Source organism: Sebastes fasciatus, chromosome 12, assembly GCF_043250625.1.
Source record: "Sebastes fasciatus isolate fSebFas1 chromosome 12, fSebFas1.pri, whole genome shotgun sequence".
NCBI classification, from domain to species: Eukaryota; Metazoa; Chordata; class Actinopteri; order Perciformes; family Sebastidae; genus Sebastes; species Sebastes fasciatus.
The window spans coordinates 14,052,256-14,075,843 of NC_133806.1; the positions used below are offsets into that span (position 1 = coordinate 14,052,256).

At 39.7% G+C, this 23,588-nt stretch overlaps 2 protein-coding genes across 3 annotated transcripts; both read right to left on the reverse strand.

Moving 5' to 3' along the window:
- Positions 1–1,006: 1,006 nt before the first annotated feature.
- On the reverse strand, positions 1,007–12,790 carry cops7a (COP9 constitutive photomorphogenic homolog subunit 7A). 2 transcript variants are annotated; one of them, XM_074653258.1, is made up of 9 exons: positions 12,645–12,694; positions 10,990–11,050; positions 8,017–8,139; positions 5,828–5,903; positions 4,628–4,716; positions 3,628–3,830; positions 3,401–3,506; positions 2,903–3,072; positions 1,007–1,557 (listed from the first exon to the last, which is right to left on the reverse strand). In XM_074653258.1, exons 2-9 carry the CDS (start codon positions 10,993–10,995, stop codon positions 1,518–1,520), a joined length of 813 nt encoding a protein of 270 aa, XP_074509359.1. In that variant the 5' UTR covers positions 10,996–11,050; positions 12,645–12,694; the 3' UTR covers positions 1,007–1,517. The 2 variants fall into 2 exon arrangements, with proteins under 2 accessions (XP_074509359.1, XP_074509360.1); XM_074653259.1 differs by lacking the exon at positions 10,990–11,050 and having other exon boundaries at positions 12,645–12,790.
- Positions 12,791–13,863: 1,073 nt separating this feature from the next.
- Positions 13,864–23,413, reverse strand: cldc1 (C-type lectin domain containing 1). Its single transcript, XM_074653261.1, has 6 exons — positions 22,974–23,413; positions 21,091–21,201; positions 18,695–18,820; positions 18,437–18,588; positions 15,585–15,706; positions 13,864–15,194 (listed from the first exon to the last, which is right to left on the reverse strand). Exons 1-6 carry the CDS (start codon positions 23,062–23,064, stop codon positions 15,032–15,034), a joined length of 765 nt encoding a protein of 254 aa, XP_074509362.1. The 5' UTR covers positions 23,065–23,413; the 3' UTR covers positions 13,864–15,031.
- Between the last annotated feature and the right edge of the window lie 175 nt (positions 23,414–23,588).

Consider the following 23,588-nt stretch of genomic DNA (forward strand, 5'->3'; position numbering starts at 1 on the left):
TCTGTGTAGAGTTTTTCAAACAAATGTCAATAAAATCAAGGCGGGCGCCAGAGGAGAAGTGCCACTCGTGTGTATTGAGATTCTCCACCAGTCTGCTGCAGCTACTGTTCCCATCTCCTCCGGGCATTTTACTGATCAATCAAAGAAATTGATTGGCTTTGTTCCACTCGGAAGTTTTAATGACCGTCTAGTTATCAGACACTGCAGCACTCCGTAACAAACACTAACGCAGAAGTTAGGCGTGAACTCACATATGCGGAGTCATCTCTCACACCTACAATAAACACACACGCGTCTCACCTCCTGCCACTTTCTCGCCACATTACACGTACGCCAGCAAACCCTCTGTCACCAACAAACACTTTGAGAGGTGAACAGCTGTTAGAATTCACAGCTCCAGTCTGGTAAAAAACTGTGAACCAATGAAAGCTCGATCACACTGACTGGAATTAACACCACTATTTATAGAGGTGGGAGGGACGTTGCGGAGAAATATGCAGGGTAGAATGAAACGGGATCGTAATTTGCCCTGTCTATTTCCCTCTCACTGTTGCTGCTGGTCAGATAATTGCCACCAATTAATGTCATGCAGGATGAAGAGCGGAGAATTTAGAGAAAACAGAATCAAAAAGAGTGAGAGACGGACAAGGCGGGTGCGATGAAGGCAATTCTGACTGCGTGACGGAGGTACAAGGGAGGGTGGCAGGCAATTCCAACAGGCAATTTTGACATTGAAATAGAAGCTCTGGGCAAAACATACGCACATGAAATATGAATGCGCTTGGTGTGTGTGTGGATGTGTGTGTAGCCATGCTGGTTGTGCACAGGGGAAGCCTCAGCTCTATAATACATTAGTCTCTTTGGGGACATGCCCTAATTAATGGCTTGACCTCCTAACGGGTAGCCCCCTTCTGCGAGTTAACATTTAGCTGTGCACCCTCCAGAGATGCACTTTGAAGTGCATTTAATAAAAGAAATGACAGTGACATTAATGAGAGAGTCAGGGTAAGTAAGTACAGGGCTTTGTTTTATTTCCCAACAATTTATATTCTGATTTTATACAGAGAGAAAAAAATATTACAAAGCAACATATAATTAATCTAAACCAAAAGAACAATTTTAAACCAATAATACACACATACACTGATCCTGTTTCTGGTCAAAGGCAACTGACTCCTCCTGCTTCTTCATGTATTACAAGTGACGTGTGTGTGTGTGTGTGTGCGTTTCTGTGTGTATATACACTGACAGTCCGCCAGTTAGGCTATTAGCAACTGCAAGAGTGGATGTCACACCTGTCATTTTCCATCAGCCGGCGTGTGTTTCTGAATCCGTCAAGGTGAGATTTGGTGACAAGAAAAGTTCCCGTGAAACTTCCTGGTTTTATTGTGACGAGTGCGTTTTATTGTGACGAGGGTGTCCGTGAACATCCGTTTGTCCGTCAACATGTCCATGTGTCCGTTAATCAGTGAGAGTGTCCATCAATGCCTTCATCTCCACATCTCAGTCTCTTGTCTTCAGTTGGACTTTGACCAGATCTTCCCACTGCCACGCAGCCTGAACGGGGAAAAACAACTGCATTGGTACTTTGGGATTTATCAAAATACTGTAATGATTTACATGTTTGCCTTCCGCTCTCACTACTAAACCAGCATATTTCTGATGCAACCTCGGTGCAACAGTGTCTTTGTGTCAAAATATCTAATGTCAGTATTTAGTATTTTTGCATTGAAATTGATCTCAGTGGATTTTCTATTTCTGCAAATTAAAAAGAATTTTTGCAAAGAACCTATTTCTAATAATAACCGCTGCACTATCAGTCCCATCCTTTAAATAGCTTTATAAAGAAATGGTGTCAAAACTCATCTTTAATTCGAGGATTGAGGTTAAGCTATCATTAATTTGGATTTGAAAACATTAAGTGGATCTTCATTTGAATGAAGTGCAGTGCTCAGTGATGAAAATTACAGGGCTCTCTGCTTCGTCAAAATATGACAGGCAGCCAGAAAATAATCACTGCTTTCTGTTTGGCGGCAACAACATAAACAGCAGACGAGCGAAGCGTCTCTGATCACTGGAGGGGGGAACGGTTCTTTCAGAAGGGGAGCACGTGGGGCATTTGTGTATCCAGTGACATTTTACAATCCAGGACAGATGTGAAATTAGCCATCGGTAATTGGGCCGGATGGAAGCAGAACAGGAAGAGAGTCCCTGATAGCAGCGCTAGACTACTGCTGCAAAACACTGATGTGCATGTGATAATAAAGCTACTTCATGCAGAGACACGCTTGCACACAGACAAACCACTTACACCGGCAGCTGGCTTTTTAATGTTTATTGAAAAAATAGAAACATTGCGGTTCTGTGTTGAATTAACTTTGCTCTCTACAAGAACATTGGACTAATGGCTTTAATTTAGTGTTTGAAGTAGAGTCAGTCTTTATAGTGCTTTGTTTATAACTAGGTAAATTTGTATTTATAAAGCACCTTTCAAAAACCACAGTAACAAAGTGTTTTACAGAACAAAAGGAGAAGCAGCAATCAAAGAAACTTGATGGAAAAAACCTCCAGATGCCACCTGATTGTCCCAATTTTGTGACTTGAAGGAATAAATAGCATTTCTTGTGGGAAAAAAAACCTCCGCTTGATTTTATAGCGCACCAACAATTCTGAATAAAACATAATTTCAGCAAATTATTCTACATGGCCAAACATATTTTATGTGTTCAATTTCAGAAATGTTTGGCCATGCTTTATGGATGCAATTTCTATGCAAACTCTTTGTTTAAAAAGCAATAACATCCAGAGAACTTCACTCATGCTGACAATATTTGAGTGCCTCGCTGTTTTTAGCCACGTACCTCCAGACAGCCAAAACAAAAAGTGATGTCACACTACTCACCCTTTCACCTTTGAACTTTTTTTGCCTGGTTGCCGTGGTTCCTGAGAGGAAGCGGGGTCTCGTGGCTCTGCAGGCTGGTCTGCGTCCTGATTGGAGGCGGCTCCAGCCGGGGCGGGGCCTGACGACGGAGAGGCGGCGCTGGCCTTTAACGTTTTCTGTAGGTTTGAGACCTGAGGGAAAAGTGAAGACATTAAAAATTAAAGAGGAGGGGTGAGTTAAAGGACAGGTTCACAAATGTATCAAGTCTGTCGTAAAGAAATAGTCAGGTTTGACAGCAACATGTTTATACTTTAAAGTTAGAGCTACGAACATGCTGCTGTATGAGTTTGGCCTCAAACAAGACGCAAAAAAGGAAATATGCAGTCAGGAGGAAACTAAAAGACCACAAGTAGCTGGAAGCATAAAAACAGAGATGCTGAAGAGGGAGAAGTCACATTTACTGGATTTTCTGGGGGGAAAGAGTGAAAGAACTGCAGGCTGAAGAGATGAGGGACTAACCTCTGTTTCCACTTGGACTTTGACCTTTAACTGGCTCTCTCGGTATTGGTTTGCCCTCGAGACCTGCTCCTCAATACCGCACAGCACCGCCTCACACCCTGTGCACCTGAGAGGACAAAGTCATGGAGGGAGGTAGAAAGGCAACTGTGAGTTAGAAAAAACGATAATTGAGACATACAGTAAATATCTGAAGTGTGTGCACAGAAACACATAGAAGTGATGCTGACCACTCCTGCAGCGTGTTGACTATGTTTGGGAGCTCGTTGGGGCCGAGGTCACGACCCACGCTGCAGTCTACCTCCACCTGCTGGTTCCGCTGGTCCAGTTTGCCCTGGATGATGTCACAGTACACGGCGTCGATCAGCAGGTCCTCCAGCTCCCGCACATTCTTCAGCTCGAGCTGCTGCAGGAGCAGCGAGTACGGCAGGCACTGAAGGGAAAAAGACATGAAGAGACTTCACACATTCTCATCTTTTTTAACCGAGGTATACAGGCAGATAATTTGATTCCACTTTAACGGTTTGATGGAAAATGACAAAGAATGTTAGAGTAAAATTGCCTATTTGTCTAAATGTCACTGCCAGAGAAAGGTGAAAAGAGGGTTATGAATTTAACTATCCTCCACTGGGCAATTAGAGAGTTCAAGCCTACATGCGGAGGAAAGCAGTGACATATTCAAGAGAAAAACAGGGGCAGGAGTGAAAGGAGCAATGGTAGTAGAGAGTGAGATTAAGTTAGAGAAAAAAAAGGACAGAGCTGGTGAGAATAATGAATCAATTATTTATCAGTAGAGAAAGAAAAGGGCAGTATGGTTGGAAGGTACGAATGAGAGATGCCTTAATAAAAGAACATTAAATACTTTATCATGCACATGGAGGGCGGGGTAAGAAGTGCAAAATGACACGAGTGGCTGTACTGGTAACTAACCTAAACTTGAGACTGAAAGGCTAGTCTGTTTCTGTAATTCTAATTTAGCTAATATAAAAACAGCCACAAGCTTAAAATCACAGCCTACCTCGCATGAACTTTTTAAAAAATTGGGATTACGTGTCATAATTAAAAGGCAGAATTGTGAACACATAATTAATATCTTGCTTTATGAAGCCTACAGCAATACGGTGGAAGCAGAAATTATATTTATTTTCTATTTTTGAGACAAATACAACATTACACAGTTCATCTGCACTTCTCTGTGAAAACTGCAAAGAGACAAGAATGAACCAGTACCTTGAGGTTGGATGCCAGGCTGATGATGGACAGATGGCGGAGCTTGTTTCTCTGTGCGGGGGTCAACTCTGGAAGAGAGGCTGCTCTCTCTACAGCAGCACACAAGAACATGAAATAAACTACAATTACCGTCTCGCTGTTGCATTCCTCTGCCGACCAGTTGCAAGTTGAAGTTTACATCCATGTCTGTCCAAAATGTCATCATTTAGATGTGTGCGAAATTGTCATAATTAGCATATGAATTCTTGAGTTATGGCCAAAAGCACATTTTGTGAAATCACAGCGACCTTGACCTTTAAACACCAAATTTTAATCAGTTCATCCTTGAGCCAAAGAGGACGTTTGTGCCAAATTTGAAGAAATTCCCTCCAGGCGTTCCTGAGATATCGGGCTCACGAGAATGAGACATACGTACACGGACAACCTGAAAACATAATGCCTCCGCCTCCACGGCTGTCTCCGGCGCGGAGGCATTAAAAGTGACACAAAGGGGAAAATATACCAGAGCAGTGTGTAAGTGTCACTTTGCGGAGGGTCAAACAGTCACACATAATCGGGGCACTACTTATTACTTTGAAGTGTAATGTTACACAGGGACACTCAGGTAAGAGTGGAGCTCTTTAAACAGCCAGAGAACAGAGTTGGGAGAAAGTCGGTCTCCCAGAAATGTCTCCTGCTGCCATGCTCCCCTGGTGACAAGTCTCACACCCTCCGAGACAGCAGCTCCGACAGCTCCTCTAAGGGCTCCACTATACTGCTCTATGAAAGTAAATGTGCTCCCTGACGGCGTGACTCGAAAAGGGAAGGGAACAATAAAGTAGGCTACATTCTTTTTCCAGGCTATTGGTTGATGTTCAGCATAAAATTAGACATAATTAACATTCCACTTCTTGTTGGAGCTTCCCAACGCATTACACAGACGGCAAATTAAGTCACAAAAGATTAGTTTATTGTCCATTTGTGCCAGTACTGCTGCAACACAGACAATCATCGGCCAATCAGAACTCTTCAGGAAAAGTTGCCCCAACAGATAAAAGCACTCCAGTAATTTTGTCTGTGAATAACTTGCCTGCAGTGTCTCAGGTGAGGGTGTTTAAAGCGTGTCAAGGTACCTGCCTCGCGGCAAAGAAATACAGCTCATAATAAAAGAGTTGCAGGGACGCCCTATTACTTATTTACACTGTGCTGCCACTGCAATACCTTTGTAGTCGCAGTAGGTTCCATAGGCAAAGAGGTTGAGGAGCTGGTACATCGGTGCATGAGGGCCATTCTCCATCTGTGGTGTACAGGGAAGATGAGAGGAAAGAAAAAATGACATAGCAGAACACCGAAGTAAAAACTACATAAACTCTACATTAAAACGATGCAACTGCATTTTTATCTTTGAGTCTTGCTGAGACTCAGTGAGAGTGAGGCTGCATTCACACCAGATCAGGCGTTGCGGCGATTAACGCGGGGTTGTGCGGCAGTGTGAGTGACGCTTACATGGCCCACTTGCCATGCTGCTAGTATGCCAGGTCCTGCGAGAGATTGTCTGTCCACATCGAGAGATTACAAAAAACACATTTACTTTCAAGTTGAGTGACTACACATGGAACATTACGTTACACTCCTCATTCGTGCTGCTCTTCTTTCCGTGAAGGTCTTCTGGTCTGATTGGCAGTTATGTGTTTGATCAACGCAGCGTGACGTTGGGTTGCGTTTCTCCAAAAGTTGTTTCTGTTTCAACTTTTCGCCGCAATTTTTGTATTTTTGCATCCCCACCGCTGCAGCCTAAATGCACTACCCACATTCAAATGAATGGGAGGACTGGCGTTTTCGCCGCAACGCCTAATTTGGTGTGACTGCAGCATTAGAGCAAGGCTACATCCACACTAATACGTTTTTGTTTTAAAACGCACAACTCTTGCTACATTTATGCCTAGCATCCACACTACTTCGGCGTTTTCGAGCCCCTAAAACAGAGACCGTTGAAAACGATGCTACCACGTTTTAGTTTTAAAACTCTGGGTTTAAGTTTTAGTCTGGACGGACAGAAACCAAGACCTTTGAAAACGATGACGCAGACAGCCCTAAAATGCTCGTTTGAACGGAGATTGTTTTTGTTTTAAAACCTTTCTAAACAGACTTCAGATCCCTGTTCAATATTCAGACAACAGAGGGACCACTTCCATAGTGGTTCCTTATGGCTGACTGGAAGTCATCAGCTGATGTCTGTCCTATCTTTTGCAAGACTTTCGACTGTAATGTATCTGTTCTACTATATGGATTATTATTCTCTTTCATACGGCTTCACCTGTTACAGTAAACACCAGGGGGTATCTACAAAGGCAAACAAAAATTACCACTAGGGGTGCAAAATTTAGCGTCTCTGCATTTTCCCATTTAGATGTGAATGAGCCTAACTGATGTCTATAAATGCAGCGCTGTGAAGAGGAAAAGAAAATGTTCTCTACAAATATTGTTTGAAAAGACATCACTTTTGGAAATGCAAACATGTATTCATCTCCCAAGAGGAAGACTGTATGTGAGGACATATTATAAATAGCCAATGTTATCAGCTCAACTAAAGATCAGCAATAGAATGAGCTTTGAAAATTTGAGATTTTTTACTTCAAAACGCCTCAGACTAGATTGTTGCAGTAAACAAATGGCTGGCTGGACATGCTATGAGCCATTAAAGGTCAGGAAAAACACATATTGAAGCAGAAAAAACACTGACGGAAATCGAGAGTGCCGCTTTGTCTTCCATTTTATCTGCACAAAACCTTGCCGCGGTCCTTTAGAAAATAAAAACAAATGCAATTTGACTGTTCAGTGCACAAATCCTTTGTAAATATCCCCCCCTGGTCTGGCTTTTTCCTCCATCCTTCCCAGGGCTTTCCTTAAAGAATGGAACAATGGTGTAACACAATCCTGCTCTACTGTAACAGCAGCATTTCACTTCCAAAATAGGGTGTTAACTGCGTATTGTCATGCAAATTTAACGTACAACATATGTAATATGTTGGTAATACACTTTTTGAAACTGATAGCAGCATCACGCCCAGGAACTCTAGATATAGATGTGTTGATTGGGAGGTGAGTCACAACTTTGATTACATCATTGGTGCACAAATGTATAAACATTTTCACATGCAAAGATGATGAATGTGGTCCAATGTGGTTACGAAATGTGTTGATGCTGCACTAACAATGTGGTCACATGCATCAATGACCCCTCTGAATGTGGTTTATTTATTCAGATTCTCCATGTGTCTTGGATACATTAACACCTGTGAGATTAACTGTCTAGTTGAGTTTAAGATGGATTTTTTTCCTGCCAGGTCTGAAAAGGTCCCAAAAGACACACAGGGCGAGGAAGATGAAGTGTGAGAGAGTGTGTTTACCTCTCTGACATTAGGCAGCTCCAGGATGTCAGAGAAGACGTAGAGGCCTGGGGTCTCCAGCAGAGAGCTGACAGCCTGGGCCAGTGCTGGGCCTGACAGAGACAGGAGCTGCTCCACCTCCATCTGATGCCAGGAGACACAGGAGACAAAGAGGTTAGCAGGTTACACAAAAGTGCTACAGAGACACAGAACAGCAGCAGAGTTGTGTAAAATGTACAGATAAAAATCAAAGAAATAACATTCCTGTTTCCCCCTTGGCACTGCCGTCTGAAAAATGGCATCTAGGGACACCATGTCACAATCTTCCATACATACTGAACAAACACAAAGCTCTATCAATGAACACCATGACTCCACAGGATGTAGATTTCTGTCATGCATAATTGCCAAGTACTCTTGACCGAAGCACTTAACCCTCAAATTACCTGGAGAGCTAGTCAGATAGTGGTGGAGTAGCTGCAATAGGTAGCACCAATGCAGGCAACAAGTGTAATGAATGCAAAGCAGGGCATGTATATTCATCAAAACCCATTCCCTGCATAGAGACACGATGCAAATGCACTATGGGCTGAGGACAGCACCAGAATACTTAGCCTACATAAGTAGTAACAGGAATCTGCCTGTGTCTCTAGCAGATATTATGGAGCTTTCACAAGCCAACAGTTAGTCTGTTTTAATCAAACTCTGGTGTGGTTCATTTAGGCAGTTGTGAACACAGTAATTATACTCTGGTGCGGACCAAAACAACCAGTCCGAGACCACTTGCGAGAGGTGGTCTCAGACCGTTTCCAAGCAAGCCAAAATGCAGGCTGTCTTTGCGGGCATTTGTTGAGAAGGACGCAGGTAAATGACAGGTTAACATGAGTGGGAGGGAACTGACTTGAACTTCTGCAGAAGTCCGATGTTCGCTTGACATCTGGGCCGAAAAGAACATGCAGAGTATGATAAATGAAGTCCGCAAAAATAGTGACGTTTACAAAGTTATTTGAGATAAACTGGGAGAGAAGGGATTCGTGCATACAGTAGATCAGTGCCGAGCCAAAGTGAAAAAACGTCGACAGCAATATATCAAAGTCTCCAACTCCCTGCATAGAAGTGGCAGCTGTCGAGACGAAAAAGATGAATTCGCTCCTTCATACACGCCCCTCAGTAATTTAGTTTTTATTAGGTCCGCTTTATTTTGTGCACTGTGAAACCGAACCAGACTAAATAGAAAACGAACCAAAGGTATCAATTTCACTTGATTCAGACTAGCCAAATGGACTACGGCTTATGGAAGTAAATCCTGGAAAAAAAACAAGAACAGGAGCATTCCCTGATTCTGTACTTTGGCTTGACTCTGCTATTGTAATACACAAGCTTTACAGTAAAAAAAAATTAGGATGGAGGCGCAGGATGTCTGATTCTACTTGTGTGTTCCTTCCAATTCAAAAGTGCCTTAACTGACAAATATCCCACTGTTAGGAGCTGTCCTGTTGACTTTGATGGGATATTTTAAGATATCTTAATCCCAGCAGACACATCTTGAGACACAAAGGAAGTACAGATGCATGATAAAATTATTGCGGTTGCATCAGACTGGTTTTATTACCTGAGGCCATTCCCTAAAATAAAATGAAACAGAGTCTGGCTAACAACTGCTGAGCTAAGACCAGTCTGGCTGGTTCTTATTCATCACAGTCGGTGCCGAGGGTGCTGATGTATTGTATCATCCTAAATCTGATACAGGTAGATGCACACATGCATATCTAAATGTGAGGTCTAAAAGAGTATATTCTCTGGCAAGCTGAACAGAAAAGCGGGCATGTGTTGCAGCCAAACAAATTACACTGTTTCAGAAACGGTACCTCTTTTAATTTCAGTCAAATCAAGCTGGATTGGATCCATCTGTGTATTTCTATTGAATTTAAAAGGAGGACAGAACTGGCTGCACATCAGTGAGAGGTGGCTGGAGGAATATGTGGACCTGCTCAATATGCATGATGCAGCTGATCAGATACAGAGTACCTTGGTGACGAATTAAATATATAAAAATAAAAACAGAAAAAAATCTGATATTACTAAAATAATACTGAAAATACCTAATACTGTAACAATTCCAAGGATCCCAAAGCGCAGGGACACATGATTACTCACTGTGATAAATTATTTTACCATACAGTTATGACCTTAGATGATGATTACATTGTTGTTGCTTCTCAATTCATTTAGCCTATTATTGTCATCAATGTTGTGTGTCATGCCAACATAATTGTCAACAAAAATAAATTGTATAAAAAACGCCTCTGTTCTCTTTTGTATGGAACAACTGGCACCACAAACCCAATTCAGAACATTCAGCATTTGTGTTGCTATTATTATTGCTTTATTATTATTTGGACTGTTGCAAGGAGATTCAGATTCAAAATAGAGTTAGATAACCCAACAGAATAAAACATTTCATAAAATAATAAAAAGGTACAAAGCTACTAGAGGGAAAACTATTTAGAATTGGATTTGGTAGCTGCAAGCTTCCTCTGTACAGTATATCATACCCCAAACTCCCTAAAACAGCACTCAATTCAATAGACTCTAAGCTCTAACAAGAAGTGGTTCATCTATCTTTCCCACAATCCTCTTCAACCAAAATAGACCTAAATGGAACCACCAGTCTGCAGTGGATCAATAATTACAAACTCATGCTGTACAGCCAAACATTGTTCATACCCTAAAAACAAGAAAAATGAACTTTGGGGAAATGAGAATATTTCTAGTGGATGGAATGATGCAGCCATAAAAACATGAAGTCTTGAGTTTGAATATTTCACTCAGTGTAAACACCATATAACTTCAATGAAGAGCTGAAACAAGCCGATACAGAATATACAGTATATGATACTGCGGAACAGTCTGGGATAAGATGACTTTAATACCCTTGAAACTATTTAATGGAAAACAAAAAGGTGTAACTGTGTGTTAAGGGGGTTAACTTACCTTCATGTGGGCAGTGATGAAAAGATTATCAAAATGTCCCAGTCAAGTGAAAGCACCGTTACTTTAAAGAAAAAAAAAAAAAGCCAAAAATGCATGGGTGTAGGAGTAAATGCAGAGCTCCTGAAAAATATTCTCAGAGTCTAAGTCACTGTTACTTATTTATATATGTTTTTTAAGGAGGAGAAATGATATTGTGTATTAGAAGTGTTTAGAATGGGCAGATATTAGGGCTAAAATCTAACATTTAATTCATTATTTTTGAATTATTTGATGAAGTACATAAATAATCAGTTAGAAAAGTGTGAAAAATGCCATCAAAAGTTCACAAGGGTCAAGGTGATGCCTTCAAATTGCTTGTAAAATTCTATTAAGCTGAGAAAAGCGGCAAACCCTCAGATAACAAGGAAATGTTTGTCATTTTAGCTTTGTAAATGATTTAAACTATTAAATTGACCAAAAAAAAAGTAACATCTCTGTCATCATCGTCTATTCAATTAATCCACTAATCACTTGAAAACCAACTTAATGGATGTTACCGAATAAAAATACACAAAGTAAGCGTACACACTATATTCATTTTTAACAGTCTCTTCTGCACTATATTCACATTTTTAATCGTCCTGTATCACAGCTGTTACCCTGCACTATGTTCAGTTTTAACAGTTTTCTTCATCTCCTTGTATTTTTATATCTGGTATATTTTTTTGTACTTTGTACTACTAACTTTTGTACTAACATGTTTTTGCACTATGGAACTGTGATGCTGGAAACTTGAATTTCCCTCGGGATCAATAAAGTTACTATCTATCTATCTATCTATCTATCTACTCTCTTCTTGCCTGCCTGAAAGTTTACAGTCAAAGGATCTGATATTGTCAGATTAAAGTTGCTCACAATGGGGAGTCAACAACATTTCTACTTTATAATGGCTGTGACTACAAATGTGGTGAAATAAACTTGCTAAAAGTAAAATACACAAACTACATATATGCACACATTTTCATTTCCAAACATTAACACGTGTTTACACATACTCCACTATACCACCCTTACAGTGTTACTATAATAATACTATAATAATAGTAAGAGACAGAGACTTAGTAGCGTTAAATGACACTGACAGATAGACACTCTTTGCTGTTTCAAGAACTCATCTAGCTAACAGAAACCTAAAGTGATGTTTACAGATATTTCACCAGCAGCCCCTGCAGGTATTAATGCTAACGCTAGCTTATACATTAGCTGCACCGTTCAATCACCCGACATTGACGCAAATGAGACGAACTGCTCAACGTACATAACAGATATATCGTTTCATGTACGAGTTGTGTTTTTAGATGACGGGTTATCATATATAAAAGGTATGTTTTGCTATTATTAGAGCTCAATGTGTCATGCTGGCTTGGTTGCTAACGGCTAACCAACCGTAGCCGTTAGCAACCACTAACGGCTAACGAACCGTAGGCGTTAGCAACCAGTAACGGCTAACCAGGCTTCACTTATCCGTTGACGTTATTAGGCCTCAGTTTAATTTTAAGCATATTCTAGTGATTTAAATCATACCGACATACTTCGAAATTAACCGGGGAATAAAATAGTTACGTAAAATGTTTCCGCAAGTGTTAAAATAAGCCTGTTTGCGTGTTAAAACGTACCTTGTTGTGTTGGTTTCTAGCAGGTAGCCTCTGTGACTGTTCAGTTCCGCTGTCAGCTCACGACGTACGACAACAAAGCAACGTAAGCGCTGATTGGACGGTGACGTGAAGTAGGCGGGACAAGTGCAGCTGTCAATCAGGATCTGTTTCAGTGGATCAGAGAGAACAGCACCATCTAGTGGTGATGTCATATATAAACCAGCTGGAACAGTCGAGATCAATATGTTGATCAGCAGCGGGGTCACAACACGATTAAAGGGAGAGCATTGGCCTATACCGGGGGTCAGCAACCTGCAGCTCTGGAGCCACGTGCAGCTCTTTAGCTCCTTTCCAGTGGCTCCTTGTGGATTTATAAAAATGGAAATGATTAACTGTTTTTTGTTTACATTTTTATTTTTATTTATCATTGTTTGTAGGTCCACTGTACGACGGTATGACGGAGTATTAGGGTCACATTGAGGAAAAAAATTTAAATCTCAGATTTCGAGAATAAAGTCATAATATTGCGAGAAAAAAGCCAAAAGTTCATGAGAAAAAAAGTTGTAATATTATGAGAAGAAAGTCATAAGTTTAAGAGAAGAAAGTCGTAGTATTATGAGAAGAAAGTCAATATTATAAAGTGGTAATTTTACGAGTTATTTTCTTTTTTTCTCGTAAAGTTATGACTTTATTCTGGAAATCTCAAATGTTTTTTCCCTCAATGTGGCCCTAATACTCCGTCACACATTTGCACTTTGGCCCTCACTGCATTAGAGTTATATACTATATACTTAGATTATAAACTGTGTTGTTGTAAGCACAATGCTTAAATGTTTTGCGGCTCCAGACAGATTTTTTTATTTTATTTTGACTAAAATGGCTCTTTTGATAGTAAAGGTTGCCGACCCCTGGTCTATGTCTTGTATCTAATTATTGTTTTTTCTAATAACATATGCTTAAAAAAAAAAAATCCAAGAGGGCAAAAAATCAGTCTCTACTGCAATTCATGTCCACACTAAGGTGATAACATGTGACAAAAGGTCACAACAACTAGACTTAATATATATATATATATATATATATATATATTGGGAGCCACTGGTTTTTCAGTATAGGGAGATGCCGTTACATCAATGACCAAATTTAACCAAAAAACGTAACCAAAAAACTGGTTAACTTGTCAGTAGGCTGTGTGGAAGTATGTATGTCATATACAGAAAAAAAAGGTAGACACAAGGTAGACTGTGGAAAAAAGACAATTTAATTGACATACATTTAATCTCAAAAGTCTGACATAGTGCAGGGAAGCAACAGGGTTAATCGTAAAGGGAAAACATCCTTAAAATAAAATATGCAATGTTGTTATTTCTGAAATAATTTGCAGCTAAATTTTAAGTTGAGAATTAGCACAAATCTCTCCCAAAGATGAACAGCCGATACAGACAGTAATCGTGCCTAAACTTCTAGAGCACAATGACAGTATTCGTGGCATTCAGCTTTGCAATATGAAGACCTTTTTCTAATGTCAGACCTGGATGACCTGACATTCAAATAAAAGTCATTTGGATGAAGTATCTTAAAGCTGAACTCAATAATAGGCTCATTAATTGCAAATGGACACACTCCAAAAAAATGCTACTTGATGTCATTGTCAATTAAAGTCTATTTTCTAAAATAAATATTGACTTCTTTCTTGGTCTAAAACTAATAGTATAATGTATCTTCTCTTTTAAAGGTCTTATTGACAACATTTTTATGTAAACGAATATAAAAAAACAAAAAACATCCACAGAGCTTTTAGAAAGGTGGCAAATAATATGATTGTGAATGAATCATTTTAAAAATATTGGCGGGTCCAAAAATTAATGTTTTGTTTATATCTGTGGAAGATATCTGACATTTGGTTCCCACTTCGAGGGGCTGGTGAGCCAATAGTAAAATGACGTTGGTATCACGTGGTATCTCTGGGTCCTCAGTTAGTGTTGAAAAAACAGTTAAATGGCTGAGATTGACGGTGGGTGCCTGGCAACGACTTGTTATGAAGTAAATGCAATGGAACGGGGAGCGAGAATGTGACAACTAGTGGCTGAATGCTATCAATGCTATCAATAACACCTTTAATGTAGTGTTCTTCCTATTAAATTTACTTGAAAACACGTGTGCAGTACTATTCCCGTTGTTAGTAATCTCAACACAATGTACAAATATTCAGACAGCAACTATACCTTCAATAAGAAAAACAATATCCCCTGTGCATATGTCACAAAAATGACCTTTTGGTGTGCAAACTTGAGTTTTATCTTCTGTAATCCCTAAACATGTAACCATTACTTCTTTATTTTTTCTCTCACAACCCTGTGTGGTTTCCAGACTTCCCAGTTCTGCAGTATTTCAAGTTGAATGGGGATTTAGTTGAGCTTAATGATATCCATCTGGCAGATCCGTTTATAAATGTGCTCACAAGGAACATCAAACCATGTCTTTGCGTGACTGTCTAAGGTGGCACAGTCCTCTCCGTGTTCCCCTCCTGACTGGTGGTTATTTGGCTCTGAGCTCCACTGATCCCAGTATCTGTGACAGAGGGAGAGAGGAGGAAACAGCGATAGATAGCATAAGCTATAAATAACAACTGGGGACATTTCTGACAAATGTGAAAAACAGGCTCACCTCGCCCAAGCCTTTGATTCATTGATGACATTTTTGAAGACTAATTTATCTGAAGTTTTGATACAAGACTTGAAATTGTTGTGTCTTTCTTTCTTTTGATGTTGCAAATGTTACTTTACTTATGTTAATCATTTTTCTATCTATAGGCCAGGTAAAACAGGCTGTTTATTTTGCTTTGGTTCTTCCTGGACAGTTTATTCAGAGTTATCAAAATTTTAAATATATAGCAACTCTAACATAAAACATAAACAAATAAATGATTTAATGCATTAAATATTAAAATCCAGATGGTACTTGAGTTTCAATGTCGTGTTGTCCACCCATCTCCATTCTCCTTCCTTTTCTATGTCAGACAGGCCGATCCAGAAGTGGTAATCAAATCCACCAATTTTCTTGGCTTCTATTTCCAGAGCGTCCTGAAGTTAAACGCACACAAACACACACCTGTTTTTACATCAATGACATACATGTAATGCATTCATTAACCCCAAAACCCTAAATCCTTAATCCAAACCTATTATTAATCTTCACTCTAACACCAAGTCTTAACACTTTAATAGTTCTTTATAGAAGAGAAGATCAAACAAAATGTCCTAATTTTTCCAAAAATGTGCTAAAACTCAAACACGCTCTTTCTTATTATGGCATTATTATACTGGGAAGGATTTTCATTTACAGTGAAGTAAGCACATATCTTTAACTCTTTAAAGGTATAGTGTGTAGGATTTGGCGGCATCTAGTGCTGTGGTTGCAGATTGCAACCAACCGAGTAACCCTCCGCTCACTCCTCTCTTTCCAAGACTGCGTTAATGTGAGCAGCCAAGTGCAAAACGTGGTAACGTGGCAATGGAAGTCAGACAGCGACTGGCGGTACAATGGTTTTACACTCTGCGGCTCATGTTACCGCAGTTTTACAAGCGTCTCGGAGAACTACAGTGGCCTTCAGGTAATGTAAAAATGCTAAAGGCTTTCTCTAGAGCCAGTGTTTTGTTTGTCCGTTCTGGGCTACTGTAGAAACATGGCAGAGCAACATGACGGACTCCGTGAAGAGGACCTGCTCCCTATGTAGATATGAAGGGCTCATTATAAGCTAACAATGCTTAATTCAGATGATTATATTCTGAAGGAAACATAAATTCCTGCTTATAGATCCTTATGAAATTTTACACACTGTTCCTTTAATAGGCCTTTTTCATAGCAGACATTTTGACTTGTCGTAGTGAGAAAAGTGTTACTAGTAACGTAATAATGGCTCCTCTTTATTCAAGTGTCCCAGTAAGTCATACAGTGTGGCAGTGAGCCAGCATGCACAATACCAGGACCTTGAAACTGAAACAGCGAAATGGAATTCAGCCATAATTAATTATATTATGTACACCTGTGCTTTTCCTACTACGACAAGTCAAAATGTCTGCTGTGAAAAAGGCATATTGCATTAGGTCACTGAACTCAATGTAAACAAAGGCTGATAAAGTTGTCCCGTCCCGAACAAAGTCCAACAAAGCTATAAGAGGAGTCACTGTGTCAGTCAATCAAGCACTGTACACACTAGGGATGTAAAACCGAACTGTAAAAAAAACTAACCGTTCAATGACGTACAAACTGAACTGTGGGCTTGTTGAACCGTTGCACCACTTTTAAATACAGGCCTGTTAATAAATTTGATGATGTGCCAGAGACATTCAAGATGCAATTATCTGAACATAAGCCTACTTGATCATTAAGTAGCCTTATTTCATGTATAAAATCAGTTCTATGGCTTCATATTCCATAGATATCATACTATCAATCTATCTATTTATATATTTTGGAGTACAAACACATTGGAAATGGTTTCTTCTCCTTAATGTGCAAAACAAAACAAACCGAACCGAAACTGTGAACCAAAAACTGCAATGCAAACCAAACCGTGGACCGTTGCACCGCTAGTACACACCCACAGTCCTGAGTGGAGGTTTAATCAGACGAATTAAGTGGAATCACCTGTGTGGGTGGACCATATGGTGCCTTCAAATGAGGTTGTGTTTACGAGTTGGGCCCATGTGAACGCCCCCCTCATGTCATATTCACAACCTCAGTGGAAAGTTTCTGAAAGCTCAGATCTCACGACTTGTGACGTGTTTGTTGACGTGAGAAATGACGGAGCCCATGGAAGTTCATATCCTTATTACCAAGTTGTTTTTCTTGGTAATTTCATAATATGTCTGAGGAAAATGTTGATATTCCTAATGACCTCATCTTTTTCCTCTGTCATTATGCATTATGCATTAAGCATTTACTGAATTATGTTACCAACTTGCCAGCTGGCTAAATTGTTAGCCTCTTTGGCTTCCAGACGCCGACAGTAACATTAATATTGCCGTGTTCTTCACGACTTAACCACTTGAACATAATATCGTATGCACGACTTCCCATGTTGTAAACACAAGCTCACGAGTTTCATTTGAAGGCACCAATAGGTGTGCAGGGCCTTTAGGCCGCCTGAGACTTCTGTGTTTTGATTATGTATGTGATTGTTTGCATGTCACAGTAGGAAAAGCACAGCTGTAAATAATTAAAGTAATGATGGCTGAATTCTACTTAGCTGCTTCAGTTTCAGGGTCCGGGTATTGTGCAGGCTGGCTCGCTGTGACACTGTCATTGCTTACCGAGATACTTGAATAAAACAGAGCCATCGGCAATTTTATTAGTAACACCTGTGCTTTTCCTCCTGTGACAAGCACACACACGTACATAATCCAAACACTCAAACCTACTGTATATCTTAAAGGCCCTGCTGTGACATGTCAGATTGTCTGCTGTGAAAAAGACCTATTTAGTCCTTAACTTAAATCTAACTTCTAATCTTAAACTATGCCTTTGCAAGAGTAAAGACCAGAGAAGTGACCTTGCCTTGCAAAGATGTCTTTACGTTTCCTATTTTTACACACTCAAACACACAACACACACTCTTGCGGACAGCACACAGCAACCGACCCAATTAAGGGGAACGAAGAACACCTGTGCTGGTCAGCAGGGCTCCGCAGGTGTTCATTTCTGTCTATGAAGTTTGTTGATACAGTGTTCACACACACACACACACACACACACACACACACACACACACGCATGCACACACGCACACACGCACGCACACACACACTCACATGCTGCTCCATGGTGTGCAGTATGGTAAGATGGCTGCCCATCTTTGCACAGCTATCTCTGCTCTGCAGCCAGTCCAGCTTGTCATTGCTGAAGTGGTAACACTGATCCCCGACATGAAGCCATCCTTCAGGACACTCACTGCACTGCTTCACTGTTAAAGAGAGAGAGAGGGCGAGATAAAAAGGATGAGGGTTAACGGTAAATCAAAGACAGCAGGAAATGAAGATCATGTGAATGTTTGATCTACATCCTGCCACCTGTCTTTGAACAGCTCCGTCCTAGAGCGGTGTAGTCCTCACACAGCTGGATGTAACGTCTCTGCACCGAGTTCAGTTTGAAATCCGGCGATGAGGAGTCCAGGGGGGGAGCCTGCCTGCCAATCACTGGGGACACAGATAGATGAGCTTAGCGTGTTAGCGTGCTAACATCTGCAATTTTGCATAAAAAAAGCATTCCTAATGGGAATGTATTTTATGCAGGCATTTAATCATATGCTGCTAAAGTATAAGACATATTCATTTTTTGACCTGAGGATGGCACTAGAAAAAAAAAGTTAAGGGATCTCCAAAGTTTCTTCAATTCATCCTCAGGGGACCAAGAACGGATGAACCAAATTTCTTGGCAATCCATCCAATAATGGATGAGACATTTCGCTCAAAGCTACAAATGACAACCTCATGATTCGCGCTAGAAAAAAAGTCACCAAAGTCATCAGGATACATCCTCTGGGGAACATGAATATCTGTACAAAATGTCACGCCAATCCATCCGGTAAATGTTAAGATATTTCAACCTAGACCTCAGTGGTGCCACCCACAAAAGACTAAAAACTAATGTAATTTTCATACTGTTGTGTTTTCTCATCCACCACTGATGCTCCTCTGTACAGTCTGTAAATTTCTGATTTTATTGCCGCTGTTACTGGAATAATTGAGTTTATATGAGCTCCCCCGCGGCTGTAGAAAAAAATTATCATTTACAATATGAACGTTCTGTGGTTTCATTGCCAGATATTTTTCTACATTTGTGTTTCCTCTGTCTATGTTGCCACTTCCCCTTTGCCAATTAAACAATATTTCTCTAATACTTTCTAAGAAGAGTAATTGATATAAGTCACGAATAAAGATAATAGATACATACATTAGGGGTGTAAGAAAATATTGAAAATATTGAAAATATTGAATATCGTGATATTATGTCTAGTGATATTGTATTGATTCTATTGATTTTTAATTAATAGTTTTCATGCAAAGATTAACTTGTCAATACTTTATTTAATTTGCAAAGGGATGCACCCTCTCAGTGTATGTGCCCTCTCAAAGTAGTGCTATGATGTTGATGTTACAGGGACTGTGATAAATGCAAATACACACCACACTGTTCTGATTGCATAAAAAAAATTGTTTTTTACTCAGATTTTATTCCCATGGCGGTGTGTCTTTATACTATGACAGTTTCCCTAAAATTAGATTTTTAAAAATCACAATACATCACGATTACAGTATCGCAATATATTGAATTGTAACCCCAGATTCTTACAAATAAACAGCACTATTATACATGTAGCTGTCATTAAAAATACTGTCATAGACACAAACAACATCTCAGGATGAGTTTGAGTTGTTCTGTCAGATTCAGAGGAAATTAAAGTCATGCCCTTTCCTGTCCTTTTATAGTGTTTTACCTTGATTTACTGTAAACTGAATGTTTTGCTGTGGTTAGTGAATCACGTCAGCATTAGCGTGTATTATAAGAATCAGTTATTCTTGATAAAACTAATGACATATTTCCTGGAAAGCCTGCTGATGTAAAAACACAGGTGCTGCAGTGAGGTTAAATGTGGCTAAAAACCACCATGAAATGCCCCAGCTGTGAACGGTATGCTAAAGGTGTGCTTATAGACATTTGTGAAATTAGATGTTGAAATGTGCTGCATTTTTTATATGGTAGATATTTCACTGTGTAGCTAATGTACCATTACAGAGCACATAAAAGAGTCTATACCTAAGTAAAGTGAGAACATTTATATTACCAGCTTACCTGGCCTACAGTAGTAATATTTAACTGCTAGGAATATTGGCCAATTTGTCATGATACAGTACATTACGTGTGCTTCTAAGCCATATTCATAAAGTAGAATTAAATCATTTTTTGCTAGATCCAGTTGTCATAGAAAGTGTGAGATGATTCTTTTTATTTCCTTCTCTTGTTGCAAGTCATCATTTCCAGATACTGAAATGTACTCAATAGCTTCTGTGTGAGTGTGAGTGTGTGTGTGTGTGAGTGTGTGTGTGTGTGTGTGTGTGTGTGTGTGGTAATAGATCAACCGCATACATCCCCAGTGGTGTTTGTTTTAAATGAGAGAGTGTCCTCACAAGCACATTATCAGGCTGAGCTGCCAGAGCCGGTTGGCCCTGCAGGAGAGATATTTCACAATTATGGACTTTTGTGCTTTTTCTATTACATGACCCTCACCGGACTGGAGAGAGCACTTTATCTTTTTTATTGCCAATTATAGGTGTCCAAAAGCGCACTGAGCTGAAATAAAGAGAGAATAATCAGCGAGAGTGAGACTCGCAGACAGAGAGACAGACAAGCAGATATACATACTCAGGCTGGAGGGCAGGAAGCACAGGAGGTTGTTTATACTTACAGAGCACAGTGAGAATGATGTTGGCGCAGATGGAGGCCAAAAAGCCAATAAGCATCAGGAGGGCAGTCCGACTCCTCAAACACTCAACGCCCCGCTTCAATCCCTGGGAGCCTGATTAGACACAAAACAGTCCGCAGCATGGTAGCTGTCAATTCACCACTTTTAATCCTCTGGTGTAGCGTAGAGTGCAGACTTTGAGTAAAAGTAGATTGCGGGGCAGAACCATTTGACCAGAGTTTAGCTTCAAAACATTTACTATTCCCAAAAGATAAACACAGTGCATCTGCTGAACGATAGGTCAAGTGGTTTATTTGTGCCTCTTGCGCCTACGCTATGCACACACACACACACAAATACATATGCATGTAGACACATTCAGCAGTGACAAAGTATTCAGCTCCTTCACTAAAAAGTAAAAGAAGCAATGTCAAGTAAAAGTCCTGCACTCAAAATCTTACTTAAAGGTGCAGTGTGTAGGATTTGACGGCATCTAGTGGTGAGGTTGCCATAACCGAAGCCTCTCCCGTGTGCTAAGTGTTTAGGAGAACCACGCTAAAACGTGACAACACAAATGGCCCTCTCTAGAGTCAGTGTTTGGTTTGTCCGTTCTGGGCTACTGTAGAACATGGCGGCGGACTCCATGAAGAGGACTTGCTCCGTATGTATGTAAACGGCTCATTTTAAGCTAACGAAAACACAACAATTCTTAGTTTCAGGTGATTATACACTAATGAAAACATACTCATTAATATTATATTCAATTTCTGCCAATAGACCCCCATAAATGTTCCTTTAAGTAAAAGTACAGAAATATAATCAGCAAAATGCTCTGTAACTATCAAAAGAAAAAGGTTAGGGCTGATTTCAACAATTGTATAAAGTTTTGGTTTAATTTACGACAACGTATCACATTTTACAAGATGACAATATGTTTTATATGTAAAATCTGTAAAGTAACTAGTAACTAAAACTGTCAGATAACTGTAGTGGAGTAAAAAGTGCAATTTTTCCCTCTCAAATGTTCTGTAGTCAAAGTATAAAGTAACTTAAAATGGAAATACTCAAGTAAAGCAAAAGTACCTTAAAGTTATACTTAAGTACAGAACTTGAGTAAATATATGTAGTTGTTATACAGAATATAAAATAGACTGCAACTAGCTACAACATTAAAATGCTGCTAACATGACCATGGATTATTGATAATAATTAAATAGTCAAATGAATAATAATGTAGCACCGATATGGCCTGCATAGTGAGAACTTTTACTTTTATACTTTAAGTAAAGTATGCTGATAATACACATATATATTACTTTTACTTTTAAGTAAAATATTGAATGTAGGACTTTAATTTAAAGGTATTACTACTTTTAATTAAGTAAAGAATCTGAATACTTCTTTCACTACTGCATATCGTGGAGGATAACACTTTATATTACGTTTTTTTTTTTGCTTAATTAGATTAATACATACTTTATTATGCATTTATTAACAGTTAACTATGCACTTATTAACTATGCTTTATGTAGCTACCGGATCTAAAGCGAGAACAATGCCTTGTTTGGGTTAACAAATACTTTATTATGCACTCATTAACAGTTAACTATGCTTAATCAGTCTATAAACTCTTAACAAGTTTCTTATGATGCTATTATTAACAGTTATATTGTCTTATTAACATATAATAATGTTAATAAGCATCTTATAAGGACTTATAAGGGCCTTATTACCTATTAACTAACGCTTTTTACAAGGCCCTTGATATAAGGCGTTACCAAGTAAAGTACAAGCATGTCACAGTACATGTCGTGTAGCTGTTTCACCACTGGCTCTTACACACATGAAATCTCTCGATATCTTTGTCACATATACAGACAAAATACCGTCGTTGTGTTGGAGAACGAGCCTGTTCGCTCCAGGTGTCGGCTCCTCTGTGAACTCCTGCAGGCTGCTGTAGTTTTCTCTCTCCTCCATGGCTGTGATGCCCTTGTTAACACTCTGTCTCACTCCGTCTCTCTTTGTACCGCTCCTCCTCTGCTCCCTAAAGGCTTTGGTATCTCCTCTCCCAAGCAGCAATATTTCTCCTTGAAATTAAATTTGTCGCTGCTGGTTGATTTATCGAGGCACGTCCCCCTGCCCACAACACTGCTGCAGTGCTATAACAAATGTGCTCAGTTAAACTGTCCTGTACCTACAACTAAATAACTTCAGCTCTGCCTGGAAAAGAGAAGACTGTGTAAATCCAAACTGGGAGTTTTTTTCCTCAGTTTGTTGGCTCTGTGTGGTGTATTCCTGCTTGCTGTCATGGTGTTTCACTGCAAACTTGCCCAGTGTTGCATAATCCCAGCAGTTGCTTCACTGTTTGGAGATAAGCACTGATTCTGGTTCTGACAGATGTTTGATGGATGACACAGCACATTATGTGGGCATGTGAGTCACTACGGAAAATACGTTTTTTTGAAATAGGTGGGGGGAAAAACAGGGAGTACATTCAACTT

Bases quoted from the DNA above. Each gene is read 5' to 3' on its own strand.
- cops7a (XM_074653258.1), bottom strand. The intron at 4,717-5,827 runs GTATTGCAGTGG...GTGCTGCTGTAG, and splicing joins AACCTACTGCGACTACAAAG to AGAGAGCAGCCTCTCTTCCA. The intron at 3,507-3,627 runs GTCAGCATCACT...TTGTCCTCTCAG, and splicing joins GTCAACACGCTGCAGGAGTG to GTGCACAGGGTGTGAGGCGG.
- cldc1 (XM_074653261.1), bottom strand. From the start codon at position 23,064: ATGGAGGAGAGAGAAAACTACAGCAGCCTGCAGGAGTTCACAGAGGAG. The intron at 21,202-22,973 runs GTATTTTGTCTG...GTGTCTAATCAG, and splicing joins CGTTCTCCAACACAACGACG to GCTCCCAGGGATTGAAGCGG. The intron at 15,707-18,436 runs GTGAGTGTGTGT...GTTTAACTTCAG, and splicing joins TGCACACCATGGAGCAGCAT to GACGCTCTGGAAATAGAAGC.